This window comes from Lithobates pipiens, unplaced genomic scaffold, assembly GCF_037356315.1.
Source record: "Lithobates pipiens isolate NorthernLeopardFrog02 unplaced genomic scaffold, aLitPip1_a1.2 Scaffold_13, whole genome shotgun sequence".
Classification (NCBI taxonomy): Eukaryota; Metazoa; Chordata; class Amphibia; order Anura; family Ranidae; genus Lithobates; species Lithobates pipiens.
Genome location: NW_027507718.1, coordinates 212167696 through 212183980, shown reverse-complemented (window position 1 = coordinate 212183980; position 16285 = coordinate 212167696). Strand labels below are relative to the sequence as shown.

General features: G+C 44.9%; 1 protein-coding gene across 2 annotated transcripts in view; it reads left to right on the top strand.

Moving 5' to 3' along the window:
• The first annotated feature begins 1916 nt into the window (after positions 1 to 1916).
• The window catches only part of BMP2K (BMP2 inducible kinase), a 244914-nt gene continuing 230545 nt past the window's right edge, over positions 1917 to 16285 (top strand). For both annotated transcript variants that reach the window (XM_077476181.1, XM_077476180.1), the window contains exon 1: positions 1917 to 2598. In XM_077476181.1, the coding sequence (XP_077332307.1) occupies positions 2430 to 2598 (169 nt within the window). In that variant the 5' untranslated portion in view covers positions 1917 to 2429. The remainder of the gene's footprint in view (positions 2599 to 16285) is intronic.

Genomic DNA, 16285 nt, shown 5'->3' with positions numbered 1-16285 from the left:
CATCAGTTGGGAGCATGCTCTGGTACATTGGTCATTGGTGGGGAGAATACTCTGGTACCCTGACCATCAGTGGGGAGCATGTTTTGGTACATTAGTCATTAGTGATGAGCATGTTCTGGTACATTGGTCATCAGTGAGGAGCATCTTTTAGTACATTGACCATCAGTGGGGAGCATGCTCTAGTACATTGATCATCAGTGGCGAGAATACTCTGGTACATTGGTCACCAGTAGAGAGTAAACATGCTCTGGTACATTGGTCATCATTCTGGAAAATATTCTGGTACATTGACCATCAGTGGGGAGCATGCTCTGGTGCATTGGTCATCAGTGGGGAGAATACTCCGGTAAATTGGTCATCGGTAGGGAGTGAACATTCTCTGGCACATTGGTCATCATTGTGGAGAATACTCTTACATTGTCATACATTAACCATCAGTGGGGAGCATGTCCTGCTACACTGACCATCCGTGAGGAGCATGTTCTGGTACATTGACCATCAGTGGGGTGCATGCTCTGGTACATTGGTCATCGGTAGGGATAATACTCTGGTACACTGACCATCAGTGGAGAGCATGTCCTGGTACATTGGTCATTAGTAAGGAGCATGTTCTGGTACATTGACCAATTGTCCCTATCCCTGTACATTGCACACTCACATCGGTCCTTACCCTCAGGGAGCCCCCAATCCAAGATCCCCATTCATATACTAGGGTCAATTTGGGACAGAAGCCAATTAACCTACCTGCATGTCTTTGGAGTGTGGGAGGAAACCCACGTAGGCACAGGGAGGACATGCAAACTCCAGGCAGGCAGTGTCGTGGTTGGGATTCAAACCAGCGACCCTTTTTACTGCTAGGTGAGAGTGCTAACCACAACACCACTGTGCCGCCCTATCATGAGATGGTCATCAGTGGAGAGCGTGCTCTGGTACATTTTATCATCAGTGGGGAGAATACTCTGGTACATTGGTCATCGGTGGGAAGCATGTTCTGGTACATTGGTCATCGGTGGGGAGCATGTTCTGGTACATTGGTCATCGGTGGGAAGCATGTTCTGGTACGTTGGTCATTGGTGGGGAGCATGTTCTGGTACATTGGTCATCGGTGGGAAGCATGTTCTGGTACATTGGTCATCTGTGGGGAGCATGTTCTGGTACATTGGTCATCGGTGGGAAGCATGTTCTGGTACGTTGGTCATTGGTGGGGAGCATGTTCTGGTACATTGGTCATTGGTGGGAAGCATGTTCTGGTACGTTGGTCATTGGTGGGGAGCATCCTCTGGTACATTGGTCATCGATGGGGAGAATAATCTGGTACATTGGTCATCGGTGGGGAAAATACTCTGGTACACTGACTATCATTTGGTAGCATGTTCTACTACATTGACCATCAGCGGGAAGCATGTTCTACTACATTGACCATCAGCGGAGAGCATGTTCTGCTACATTGACCATCAAGGGGGAGCATGTTCTGGTACATTGACCATCAGTGGTGAGGTGAACATGGTCTGGTGCACTGGTCAATGGTGTGGTATGTGACACTGGTACTGGAACTATAGGAAATCAATCTACCTCTGCTCATGGGGCAATCTAAGCATGCTATAGACCGGAACCCTGACGGTTGACAGAACCTTAGCTGATAAAGAGATTGGAATAACGGTGACGCAATAAAACACTAGTGCGAAAGAGGGTTCCAAAAATGGGTGAGCGGTTAGAAAGTAAGCAGTATTGTGTAGTGCGTGCCTCCTCTCCTGTCAGTGCCCATGTGCAGAGTCCCTGCACCCGCGGCTCTTTGTGCATGTGTTTCACGCGTACATGCAGAGTCGGGGCGTCCACGCACTAGTGCTCTGTGCACATCCACGTCGCGTGCATGCATGCTGCTCCCCTCCTTCCATGTCAGTTTCCTGGGCGGGCGCTAGGAGGAGCTGCCACTAGCAGCAGCGGGAGGAGGAGGAGGATTTCTTTTTGGCCTCTGAATGGATGAACTTCGGATTGTCCTCTTCCGTTTCCAGCACTTCAACAAGCCGAGGAGCCAACAACAAGTCCAAGTAGTGGCCGGCACTGACAATAGGAGCTGAGGGGGAGCCCCGGGCTGTGTGTGGTAATGCTGGGGCACTGCCTTGTCTGCAGGGCATGCATGCTGCTGCTGTCCCTTCCCTGTGTGAGCATTGTTTAGTGTGTGGCATGCTCTGGATGCAGCCTGCTCCTCTATCTTTGTCTATCTGCTGCCTTTGTGTGTGCTGTGCATGCCAACCAGATCACCTCTGACTGATCCCCTGTTAGTGGAGTGCCTGGGATTTGGTGGGATTGGTGCAGTGTATATGAACAGCCCCCCTTTGTGTGTGTGTGTGTGTGACAGCTGTTGGTCATATCTGGGGAAGGTGAGCCTACTGAGCCCCTAGTGTCAGTGCTGCCAGGGTGGGGGCACCATGAAGAAGTTTTCTCGAATGCCCAAGTCGGAGAGCGGTGGAGGCGGCGGTGGAGCTGGTGCTCTGGGTGCAGGATCAGCTGGAAATTTTACCAGCGGAGGGGTGACGCTGGGCAGATGTTTCACCATTGGTCGTCATCAAGTAACGGTGGAGGAACTTGTGGCAGAAGGTAATCTTTTATCACATTTAACCACACAGGACTATTGTTATGGCCTGTTTCCTGTTATCACCTTGATCTGATGTATAGATAACTGACTGCTATATACAACTGTCTGTACACTTGGTTTTCTATTGGTGGATTGCACAGAGCTCTGTGACAGGTGAACAGCATGCTATCGTGTTTTTTTTCCTTTTTGCTTTGGAGAACTAACACCTGGTAGTCCAGGAAAACATTGTTATAGAGACGTTATGGGACTTTGTCGATGAACAATTATGCTTACACTTTATTTTGTCAAAGAATAGAAAAAATACATCTCCCGGGTCCAATTGACGTGGCACCTATGCGTATACCATTTTTTTAAGTAGCAACACCCTTTAAAAGTATGGAACATTTTGAGGTACTCCAGTCTAAAATGTAAAGGTCGGTTATCAGTGGGAACCCTGAGTCTGGGATAGTGCACACAACCATCTTTATGAAAGTAACTTCCCGTCAGGAGGTCCCTTCTTCTTCCCGCCAGGAGGTCCCTTCTTCTTCCCGCCAGGAGGTCCCTCGCCAGGAGGTCCCTTCTTTTTCCCGCCAGAAGGTCCCTTCTTTTCCCCGCCAGGAGGTCCCTTCTTTTCCCCGCCAGGAGGTCCCTTCTTTTCCCCGCCAGGAGGTCCCTTCTTTTCCCCGCCAGGAGGTCCCTTCTTTTTCCCGCCAGGAGGTCCCTTCTTTTTCCCGCCAGGAGGTCCCTTCTCTTTCCCGCCAGGAGGTCCCTTCTCTTTCCCGCCAGGAGGTCCCTTCTCTTTCCCGCCAGGAGATCCCTTCTCTTTCCCGCCAGGAGGTCCCTTCTCTTTCCCGCCAGGAGCGCGCTGGAGCCCGCCATACCCAGAAGTAACTCCGGGAGCCATGTCGCCAGCCGGTGCTGTGTACAGGCACCGCAGCGGGGGCTTCGATTTTGGGGGAGTATTACATAATGAGCTAGTATGCTATGCATATTAGCTCATTATGCCTTTGTCTTATGTGGGTTTACAACCACTTTAACCACTTAAGCCCCGGACCATTTTGCTGGCCAAAGACCACACCACTTTTTGCGATTCGCCACTGCGTCGCTTTAATTGACAATTGCGCAGTCGTGCGACGTGGCTACCAAAAAAATTTACGTTCTTTTTTTTTCCAGCAAATAGATATTTATTTTGGTGTTATTTGACTGTGGTTTTTATTTTTTGCGCACAAAAAAAGAGTGACAATTTTGAAAAAAACGCATTCTTTTTTACCTTTTGCTATAATAAATATCTCCCAAAAATGTATAAAAAAAATTTTTTTTTTTAATAGGGGATAGTTTTATGGCATTTTTATTAAAGAGTTTTTTTTTAATGAATACAAGGTGTTCTCTGATTGGACAAGATGGAGAGGAGGGATGATGACGGCACAGTCTCCATCTCACCCAATCAGAGAATAACTTTTTGCATTTAAAAAAAAAAAAAATACAAGGCGTTTTTAAGAGGCAGCGGTGTCAAGCAAGCAACCCCCTGAGGTTATGCAGTGGAATAGCAATTTGGCCCAGAACCCCAAAGATCATGGTTATCGCTGTAGTGGCACTGACTATGATGTTGATTGTCGGTTTCCACAGTGGTCCTCAGGTATGGGATATGTATACTTGCATTGGTCCAACTTGAACCAATGTAAGTATGCAATAAAGATTGTACCTGGAGTTCATCTTGTAACATATACAGTACTTATATTGAACATATACTGTTGAATCAGAAGTCAGCAGAGTCTGCCTACATTAGTGATGTGAAATCTAACTTGATGCTGTGGGTGACAACATGGTGTCTGAATTCTCTTATTACCAGATAATGACACTTTTGACACTTTGTCAATTCAAGGCAAATGGACAGGTTATTTTGAAAGCTCACCATCCCCATTCTCTGATACTCCCATTTTCTTCTGATGGAGCCTTCAGAAATACTTGGTGCTTTTCATTATTGGGGAGAGCGTTTTATTTTTTTTTTTATTTTTTTTAGAGAATACAATACTTGGGCCTGGGCAGCCAATAACTCACCCGAGACTTTTAGGTGAGGGAGGAAAGAAGGTCATTAACATTAGGCCATGTACTACTACACTGTATAAAATGAGCCTGTACTTTGCCCAAACAAAGGTTTATAGGTACTTGTATAGCACTGTCAATTTTACGCAGTACTTTACATATATAATTTACATTCACATCAGTCCCTGTCCTCAAAGAGCTTACAATCTAAGGTCTCTAACTCACATTCATACATACATACTAGGGCCAATTTAGACAGGAGCCAATTAACTTGCCTGCATGTTTTTGGAGCATGAGAGGAAACCCAAACAGGAACAACATCTCAACTCCAGGTGGGTAGTGCCGTGGTTTGGATTCAAACCGACGACCCTAATGCTGCCAGGCAGAAGTACGAACCACTTTGCCACTGTGTTAGGTGACTTTTAAAGGACGCACTTTTACTTATCCTGTTCCTACCTTTCCTGCTTTCCCCATTACTTTGGTTCACCAGACTGCCTAATGCCACGTACACACAACCAGACTTTCCGGCAGAAAAGGTCCGATGGACTTCCAACTTGCCCACACACAAACGGACCAAAATGACGTACGACGGGACTAGAAAGGGAAAGTCAGTAGCCAATAGCTGCCCTAGCGTCGTATTTGGCCCATCGGACCAGCATACAGACGAACGGTTTTCCCGATAGAACATGTTTCAAATCTGTCAGACAGAATCAATTTCTATTTCTAGGTCCGTTGGAATTTTTGAAGAAAAAAGCCAGATGAAGCCCACACACGATGGTAATATCCGACGGAATGATTCCATCGGACCTTTTCTGCCAGAAAGTTCGGTCGTGTGTACGTGGCATTAGAAATTTCTGATGTTTGCAGGTATACACAACATACGGCAAGCACTGTAGTTCCCAATATCTAACTGCCAGGCTTGACACAGGTTGCGACATAGACATTTTATTATTTCAATATTTAGGGATAGGCTACATAATACCTTTCTGTAACGTGGCCCTATGGACAAAGTACTGATTCACTTTAAAAAGAACTGCCTAGCTTGTATATGGCTGACACAATTTTTCACATTTTACTGTCATTTTATATATATATATATATATATATATATATATATATATATATATATATGGGGCACAACATAAATGTTATGCAGACTCTTGGTTAACAATGGCAATGTTAAAAGTGTGGCAGAACATAGTGTACCTAATATATATATATATTTTTTTATATCAAAGTGCAGTTATTCTTTAAAATAAACCTACCTTAGGAGAAACATATGGTTTGGCATTTCATGCTTTGTGTTCTGAAAATACTCTGGCTATCTCTGGCTTCAGTACTGAGTTGTAGAAAATATAAACAAGAGAAGGCACCAGCATCTAAACGCAAACTGTTTATTAAAACCAAAAAAAAAAAAAAAAAGTGTTAAATTACACTCACTTAATAGAAGGGGTTAACAGAGTGTGTCACAAAAAGCCAGAATAAGACCATCTGTGGAGCTGCCCAATTTGCAGAGATCAGCAGGGGTATGGCTGAAGTAGGCAGAGCAGCACCAGGAAGCTTCTTGTGCGAGGCAGGTGCTGTAAACCAGGCTGGAACTGGAGTAAAACCATGGTTTTCTGTAGGGCTTCCAGAATGTTTTGGCCAGCGGTGCTAGATCCGGCTCCACATTGGCTGAGATCAGCACCGTCCGGCTGTGACGTCACTCTGTAGGGCAAGGGGCTGTGGCTACGCGTTTCAAGGAAAAGAACTGCCCCTTTGTCAAGCCAAAAAGAGCTTGACGAAACAGACTTTGAAGAAGCATGCAGTATGTGAAGTTGGAACTTTTTCTCTGTTTGTTTCAGGTCAGTAACTTAACACAGATGCCGGAGCATCAACATAAAAAAAAAAAAAGCCAGCCAGCAAGCATTTGTAGAAGGAGACCAGCCTTTTTTTTTTTTTTTCCATGAACAAGATTTCTTTTTAAAAAGCCCAGGATATTTTGAGTAAACTTTGAGGCATTACATATAGTAACCAGTCTTTTTAGATTAGGAAAGAGGAACAGTCCTAGTTTGGTTGAGTATAGTTTGTTTATGTTCTCGTATTACAAATAATGGGTAATTTGGCTTGCTCTGGAATTTTGCGTATTCATATTTGTTGCTAAGCTTCAGAATAAGCAATTCCTCTGTCCCACTTTATCAGCAATTGTGCAATGAGCAGGGAGTGTACGTATTGTGTGTTGTACAATATTGGTACAGACTTACTGTACGTCAAACAAATGTAGTAATAAAACTGCTTTATTTCACCTTCCACCACAGTGCCTTAGTGGCGTAAGGATTTCTACAAGAAGAACCTTTTACACAGTAGTTTGGTTCAACTACATCAAAGTGAGTGAAAAAGAATAAGTATAAAAGATTGTTAGACTAGTTCTAGGGACAGTTCATTATGTCCTATGAGGAGGGAGGGGGGGGGGGGGATTCTGCAGCACAGAAGGTATTCTACCTTAATGCAGAAAATGCGTTAAGGTAGGAAACCTTAAAGCGGACCTTCTGTAAAAAAAAAAAATTCATCTTTGCATTTATTAAATCGTCTGCCCTTGTGTAACTTTTTGGATAGTAAAGTATTTTTTTTCTGCCAGTAAATACCTTATACAGGCCACTTCCTGTTTCTTGTCTGGTAAAAAGCCCAGGCTTATGACATCATTCACAGCTCTCTCTCACTCTTGAGAGCGTTTGCCGGGAAGGGAGGGGGAGTCATAAGAGGGCCAATGAGAGCTGCAGAGCTGAAGGCATGTCTCTGTGTGAATCCAGGAAATGAACAGGCAGCAGCTTCAGCTGCCCACAGTTAAAATGCCTGCAGCCAGACTTAGTTGATAGAGCTGCAGCATATTTGGAAAGTATAGAATCACAGTATATATAAAATAATAAGCAAAGTGGTTGGAGAGAAGCTTCAGAATGGCAAATATGTTTTTATTACAAATTATGTGAGCAGACTGCAGTTCCTTTTTTAAGAATTTAGAACCACTTGATCTTCCAAGTGTGTGTACTGTAATTCACTTGTATTTTCACCCTGTGAGAGCAGAAATGTCAGCTCAGCATCAGGCTGTATAGCCCTGATAGCTCCTGCTTGAACTCAGGGCTAATATCCCATATCATGTCCGGGCCAGTTATGAAGCCTTATGCCGCGTACACATGATCAAACAATCCGGTGGAAAAGTCTGGCAAACTCAAGTCCGCCGGACAATCCGCCCGTGTGTAGCCTCCGGCGGACTTTTTTTTTTACCCTAAAGTACGGCGGACTAAAAGTATTTTTGCACTCCAATCTGTCCGCCGGACTCGCTTTTCAGCATCCTCTGGGACTGTGAAATCCATAATGGGCGGGGACATCATCCGGCGATGTCCCTATATAAGTCGCCGCGTGCCGCGTCCCCATCATTGTGAGCGGAGACAGCGACGAGGCAACATCTGAAGAGAAGAGAACAGAAGAACAGAAGACGGCGACAGCAGACCGGGCCACCGCCTGTAAAAGAGCTAGAAGAAGGCGCGGTGGCCCGGGAAGAAGAACCGAAGAGGGGGACAGGACCCCCGAAGAAGGGGACAAGATCCCCGAAGTCGGAAGAAGAGGGCGGCGGCGAAGAAGAAAGCCGGGCTCCTCCGCTAGTAAAAGAGCTAGCAGAAGATAGCGGAGGAGTCCGGCGAGAAGACCCCCGAAGACGGAAGACCCCCGGAGCTGTGCAATAAACTATTTTAACCCTTGTGTGTTGTTTTTTTTTTTTTTTTTTTTACAGGTGAATGGGTAGGGGTACATTGTACCCCATACTCATTCACATAGGGTGGGGGGCCGGTATCCGGGGGCCCCCTTATTAAAGGGGGCTCACGGATTCCGATAAGCCCCCCACCTGCAGACCCCGACAACCAACGGCCAGGGTTGTCGGGAAGAGGCCCTTGTCCTCATCAACATGGGGACAAGGTGCTTTGGGGTGGGGGGGGCGGGCGGCCCCCTTCCCCAAGGCACCCCCCATGTTGAGGGCACACGGCCTGGCACGGCTCAGGAAGGGGGGCGCTGTCTCGTCCCCACCCCCTTTCTTGGCCGGCCGGGTAGCGTGCTCGGACAAGGGTCTGATGTGGACCTAGGGAGGGACCCCCACGCCGATTTTTCGGCGTAGGGGTTCCCCTTTAAGTCCATACCAGGTGACGGGGCCAGCGACGCCTCCTTTGCTGGCCACAGCTACCTGGAGACGCGCTCAAAATGAGCAGACTTTCCTCCGCGTGTGTGGGCGAGTCCGTTCATTTCAAAAGTACGGCGGATAGTCCGGTGGACTTAGTACGCCGTATTAGTCTGCTGAAAAAGTGCCGTGTGTGGGCAAGTAGCTCGTTCGGAAAGTCCGGCGAGAAGTCCGTCAGACTAAGTCCGCCGGATAGTTGGCTACGTGTGTACGCGGCATTATGAAGCCTAACAGTCAAAAAGCATTTTATTTAATGTAATGGCATGATTATCATTATTTTGTAGTTTTGTGAGTATCTGTTATCACAACTGAGCTCAGGCAAGAGACTAGTTGGTCTTCCAAACTCAGCCTGACTTTTGCTCTGATAGGGAGAGAATACAAGCCAGTACTGAAAATAAGATAATTTTCCAGCTAAGGCAGCATTATGATCGCAATTCTGAATTGGACTGGTGTTGCACATCCAAGGCTGCACTTTGTTCTCCTTCCTGCCAAAAACAACTTTATTGTTCAAGTTGCAACATAAATACTGACACTCCAACCCATGGCTTCTACTTTTTGCCTCTTATGCCGCGTACACACGTCCAGACTTTTCGAGGGATTAAGTCTGACAGACTTTCGAAGGAGTTCTGACGGAGTTCTGACAGAATTCTGACGGACTTTCCGAATGAGCGGACTTGGCCACACACAATCACACCAAACTCCGACGGATTCGAACGTGATGACGTACGACTCGACTCGAATAAGGAAGTTCATAGCCAGTAGCCAATAGCTGCACTAGCGTCGGTTTTAGTCTGTCGGAATAGTACACACACGAGCGAATTTCTCGGTAGGAACTGGGTCCGGCAGAGTTCTGGCCGAAAAATTTGAAGCATGTTTCATTTCTAAAGTCTGTCAGACTTTTGCGAATCAAAAGTCCGTTGCAGCCCACACACGATCGAATAGTCTGCCAGAATCATTCCGTCAGACTTTGGATGTTGAAAAGTCCGGTCGTGTGTACGGGGCTTTAGTGGAACTTGAACATAGAGCTATAAGCTCCAATGGGGCAAAACACAATACCACATTAAAGTGATTGTAAACCCTCCCCCACAACTTTTTCCCATGTAAATCAGCATAAAAACCCCTAATGAACACTGCTTGTAGATATCTCCTTACTTAGTATTGTTGTAATCCTTTTTTTTTTTTTTTTTTTTTTTTTTTTTTTTTTAGAATGACGTCACTGAGCATGCGCAGATCTCCCCTGATTTACGGCATACTCTATGTGCTTGTCTATCTGCTATCAGAACTTCCTATGGTACACAACACTGAACTCCCAGGAGGCTGCATAATCACTCAGAGCTTCCTCCTACACCCCATGTGACCATGTGACCTCACATGCAGTGTAAGGCAGGACATGGAACAGCATTACTGCAGTCTTATCAGCTGAAGCTGGTAGGACTCACACAGGCAAACACTAGATAATCAGCACAAGTAAATACTATGAAATAAACAAGTCAGCTATGAACAGGGAAGCAGGGTTGCCATAGAAACGGATTGAGAAGGAGGCTTGGTTAACAGTACAGGAAGTGCTCAATGTAAGAGTGGAAATACACTCCACTGTGGAGTCAGAAAACAATACTTAAGATGGAGCTGCCTAACCCCTGGAAACCAAGATTTTTTTAAAATTTCTTTAAACAATAAGTAATATGCAGTTTGGGCTGGATTACAGTGGCTATAGTTTGATAATTACTTATTATAATGGACTAAATGAAAAGAAGCATCGGAGCGGGAGAGTTTACTTCCTCTTTAAGGCTGGGTTCACACTGCCGTACGGAGCAGGTCACAGCATGAGTCTGGTGCGTCCCTGTTCAACGTTTGAGGTCCAACTTTTTGGCTGGATTAGAATCTGAAATGTACCAGAAGGTGCACAGGACTCCTGTGCAATTCACTCTGGAGCTGCCCTGGAGATGTATGAACTGGCTCCGTAAAGACCTGGTCACAATCTCCTGACGTGCAAATACATTTTTATTTATTTTTGTCTGAAAGAGAACATGGTGCACCCTTGAATGTGCTACATGAGTCTGGAGTGGGGTGATAGATCACAAAGTCACCTGTGACTGGATGGGGGGGGGGGGTGGATATTGAGGACCTGCATTGGTTTATAACATGTAAGTGAACTGTTTCTAGGTTGGAAATTCAAATGATTGCATATGCATGGTGCTGACTGGTTCTCTTCAAAATATAATTACACTTTCACAAAAAAAATAAAAATTCATTTGTAGTTGTCCCTGCAGACACAAAAAAAATGGCAGTACGATGTGTTCTCCTTTTTGAAGATAAGTTCTGTTTCCTGAAGTACTGCCTGCAGCCTCCTGGCTCTGAGGACATCCCAGGAGACGATTTGCTCATTGCGTTTAATGCAGAGCTAGTTTACCGTCTCCAAACAATACCTTCTAGTGGTGGCCAGGAACAGATTGTTGGCAGCAGATGTGAATGTATACATGGGCCATTCTGCTGGAAATAGGGCTACTCTTCAGAAAATATACCGCATCGTGCTGGCAGGAAGGACATGTACAAACGTCTAATGGAGAATAGAGCAGTTGTACTTTATAGAGTTCATGTTGGAGTCTTATGTTTGTGCTGAATGCATACATGTGGAACACAGTCGCACCTTCTGATAATACTTTCCTGTCGTCTAAAGTTGGCTTGCTCCTGATTTCAGAACAGTGTATTTATAGTCAGCTGATTGAGTTGTTTATTTACATATTCATTTGGAAGCAGACTTTATCTGTTATTTTATTGTGAAATCATTACAAGGAGAGCAGAGAAAACCGATCAGGCATCCATATTTTAATACAGCTTCTAATGCCTATTTCCCTGGACATGATTCAGCCATTCCGGGGTAATGAGATGAGCACATGCAAGTATCTGGAAAGTATCTGCAACCAATGCGGAATCATTCAGTTTTCAGGACAGAATCTTCATATAAATGAAAGGTTGCCAGAGTCATGTAGAGGAAAACAAAATGACCTACCATTAAAATTGTAGTCTTAAGCAAACCTGGCAAACAATCGTCTGATTTTCCTCAATGTTTCACAGCAAGTCAGAACTCAGGAAGGAAATAATGTATGAAAACTCTCGTACGACAAAGGCTTTTTTGTTTCTGATCATATGCAGTCTTTCTTTTTTTTTTTTTTTTTCTGGTACGAAAATCATCCAGTTCTGTTCCCATACAAGAACAATTTTGGAGTTTGTCCCTTCTGAAATTTTCGTTCGGAAGGTCGGAATCGGCACTGCTGGGCAATACGATTTGTTCCTTGGATAAACATGTTCACCCAATTTTCTTATAGTGTGTACTAAAGAAGTAGGTCCACCCCCTCCAATCGTAATTTATACTCGCCTTATGTCTCCCCACCTCAGAGAGAGAGAGGCAAATTCTTAGTATGCAATGCTATTCCAAGGTGAAGGACGGGGTTCCCCGGTGACAAATCACTCAATTCCAGTACTGTCACATGGGAATGGTGAGAGAATGTTTAGCTCTGTAAGAGCCTAGCACATTGACTTGGATCTTAAGTAGAAGATTTTCTCTTTACTTCACATTTGTCAGAAAAAAAGAAACTCCAGTCCAAAAAGTAAAATGACTAATATCTTTAAGGGCTTGTTTTACACTTGCATCAAAACAAGGCTTCGGACACACTTTGTTAAAGCTTTCTAAACGCTAGTCAAAGCTCCTGTCACTAAATAAAATGGTTAGCTTACAGTCCTGTTTACACCTTGCTTTTGCTTGGTGCTTCGGTGAGGCTTTGGTAGAGCTTTGATGGGGCTTCGATGAGGCTTTGGTAGAGCTTTGATGGGGCTTTGATGAGGCTTTGGTAGAGCTTTGAGCCTTTGGGGGGGCTTCAAGCGAGCTTTGCCATAGACTTCTATGGAGGCTTTGAAGCACCACTAAAGCTACATTGGGTATAATTTTTGAAGCACAGCCAAAGCAAAAGCAGGGGTAATCAGGACTGTAAGTTAACCATTTTATTTAGTGACAGGAGCTTTGACTGGCGTTCAGAGAGCTTTAATAAAGCTGGTCCAAACTGTTAGGGCTGATTCACACCTATGCATTTTTAGTGCTTTTTGCATTTTGCAGATTTGTACTACAGTCCATCTATCATGGTTTCCTATGAAACGCGTTCTATAGTGCAGATCTGCAAAAAGCACTAAAAATGCATAGGTGTGAATTGGGCCTCAATGTGTGCTGAAGCCAAAGCAATTGTAAATGAGCCCTAATAAACATTTTGTTTAAAGGATATTTAGGCCCAGTTCACACCACATGCAGTCCAGTGCGTTTTTTATTTTTATTTTTTTGTTTGTTTTAAATGCGCATTAAACCGTAAGTTACAAAAATTTCAATGGCAAAGTTCACACTGGTGCGGTGCGTTACGGTACAGTCCATAAAAGTAGAACATTCTGCATTTTGTCCGCAAGAAAATGCACTGGAACACAGCAAAGCACATCAAAAATTGAACCAGATACATAAAAAAAAAAAACACTAAAACACATTACAGGAAAGATGAAGGAAACTATATAAAAATAAAAAATAAAATACGCATTTAAAATACACCTGTCAGAAACTATTGCCTACTTTATCCCAGAAGGGAAAAAACACATGTGCTTGCAGAAACACACCTTGGGGGTTATTTACTAAAGGAAAATCCACTTTACACTGAAAGTACACTTAGAAATAAAGTCGCTGTAGATCCGAGGGGGGCGTGCAAGGAAAATAAATAACAGCATTTTAGTTTGCACAGGATTGGATGATAAAATTAGCAGAGCTTCCCTTCATTTCAGATCTACCCCTTAGATTTAGAGCAACTGCACTTGCAGTGCAAAGTGGATTTGCCTTTCGTAAATAACCCCCCTTGTCTGTGTTTCTGTGGTGTGAACTGACCCTACATTTCTTAAGTTTATGCTGGTTTCTGTCCTGTTGGAGAACACCTATGCTTCTGGCTAACTCAAATCTATTGAAATTCAAGTAGGTGTTTTGTATCCAGTACATTAATGAAAAGGGGACTACACTGTAAAGGGGCACTGTGATGTAAAAGGGACTGTACTGTAAAATGGGGCTGTGGTGTGAAGGGCACCTGAGGACACTGTGGTACTGACTCCATGAATATACCCCCCCCCGCCCCCCCAGGTAACTTAACCACTTGCTTACTGGGCACTTAAACCCCCCTCAGTCCCAGACCAATTTTCAGCTTTCAGCGCTGATGCACTTTGAATGACAATTGCGCGGTCATACAACACTGTACCCAAATGAAATTTTTATCATTTTTTTCCCACAAATAGAGCTTTATTTTGGTGGTATTTAGTTACAGCTCGGAGTTTTATTTTTTGCTAAACAAACAAAAAAAGATGCAAAAAAAAAAAAAAAAAATCATGTTTTAATAGTTTGTTATACAATTTTGCAAACGGGTCATTTTTCTCCTTCATTGAAGTGCGCTGATTAGGCGGCACTGATGGGCTGCATTGGTGGGCACTGATGGGCTGCATTGGTGGGCACTGATGGGCTGCATTGGTGGGCACTGATGGGCTGCATTGGTGGGCACTGATGGGCTGCATTGGTGGGCACTGATGGGCTGCATTGGTGGGCACTGATGGGCTGCATTGGTGGGCACTGATGGGCTGCATTGGTGAGCACTGATAGGCTGCATTGGTGGGCACTGATAGGCTGCACTGGTGGGCACTGATAGGCATAGTTAAGGCGGCACTAATAGGCACAGATAAGGCGGCACCGATCGGCACAGATAAGGCGGCACTGATGGGCAAAGATGGGCACAGATAAGATGGCATGGATGGGTGGCACGGATAAGTGGCACGGATGGGTGGCACGGATGGGCACTGATAGGTACCACTGATAGATGGGACTGATGGGCACTGATAGGTGGCTCTGATAGGTGGCACTGCTGGGCACTGGTGGGTGGCACTGTTGGTGGCACTGCTGGATGGCACTGTGGGTGGCATTGTGGGTGGCACTGTGGGTGGCGCTGTGGGAACTATGGGCACTGCTGGGTGGCACTGATGGGGGGGCACTTACTTTCATTCAGGATGGCACTGCGGTGGGCAGGTGGGCACTGGCAGGGGGCAGGTGGTCAGCTGTATTGCTGGCCGTGATCGGGACTGATGTCCCGATCACGGCCGCCGGTGATCGGCTTTTTTTTTCTCTCCTCGCGCTGTCAGCGCGAGGAGGAATAATAGCCGATTACCGGCTCTGTTCTGTCACATGATCAGCTGTCATTGGCTGACAGCTGATCACGTGATAAGGGGTCGGGATCGACCCCTTACACGGATCGGTGATCAGGCGAGTCTCATGGACTCGCCGATCACAGAGCGCGCCGCGCGCGCCCCTCAGGGGGCACGCAGGCCGCTCGTAACCGGGACGACGTCAATAGACGTAGTCCCGGAAAAGTAGATCCGCGCTAATGCCGTCATTTGGCAATAGCGCGGATCTCAAGTGATTAAAAAAATTTGGCTGGCCTACTCTGGTCATTTTAAAGTGGTTCTTAAGGCAGAAGGTTTATTATTATTTTTTTATTTTTTTTATTGCATTAAGATTAAAAAAAAAAACCTGAGTTCAGCAACTCCCCTGATACTTACTTGTACCCTACCTTGATCCAGTGATATTGCATGACAGGGTGGATTTGATTTAAATCACTAGTAAACTTGATTTAGATCATAATTTTGAAAGAGCAACTGTCATCTCAGTCACGCAGCGGCTCCTCTGACCCGCTGTTGACTCACTGGCAGTCCCATTCACTTTAATGGGGCGGCTGGTGATGCGGCCGTGAAAAAAGGTGAGGGATGTGGCGGCAGCAGGTGAGCGGATACCCGCTAACAGGCGCTGCCCTGATGGATTTCAAATGACAGCCCTTACATTTAAAGAGCACCTTATTCTTGCTGGTAGTTAGACTTTTTAATATTTGCAAAGAAAATTAAGATTTCCCTGTTAGAATAATAAGCTGTCAGGTTAGTAAAACAGATATCAGAACCAATTCAGTCATACAGTTTGATTTGCAAAACAATGGGATAAAGGAATATTCCTGAACTTTGTTTTATCTCATGATTACTGTGCCATTGTGTAAATGCATCAATGCAGTGTATGTTATCTCAGCTTGTAGAGCTTGGATTCATTGAATGATTTTACCAAAAATGTAATTGTAGAATATACAGCCTCATGCTACATGACTAAGCTCCATTTCATGCTGAATAAACTAAATTATTAATGTATCTTAAATAGAAAATTATCTTTAGATTTCTTTTTTACTCCAAAAGTATGTTATTAAAATAAATTTGATTAAAAAAAAATCATTGATTTTTATATCCAACCTGTTGCATGAGAACCCCAGCTGTCCAGGACTCTACCTCCTGATTGGCTGAATTTGGCTAGCAATCAAAGTCATCCAATGGTGGGGGGGAGGGGAGGAGAGAGCGGGCCGGGCCAA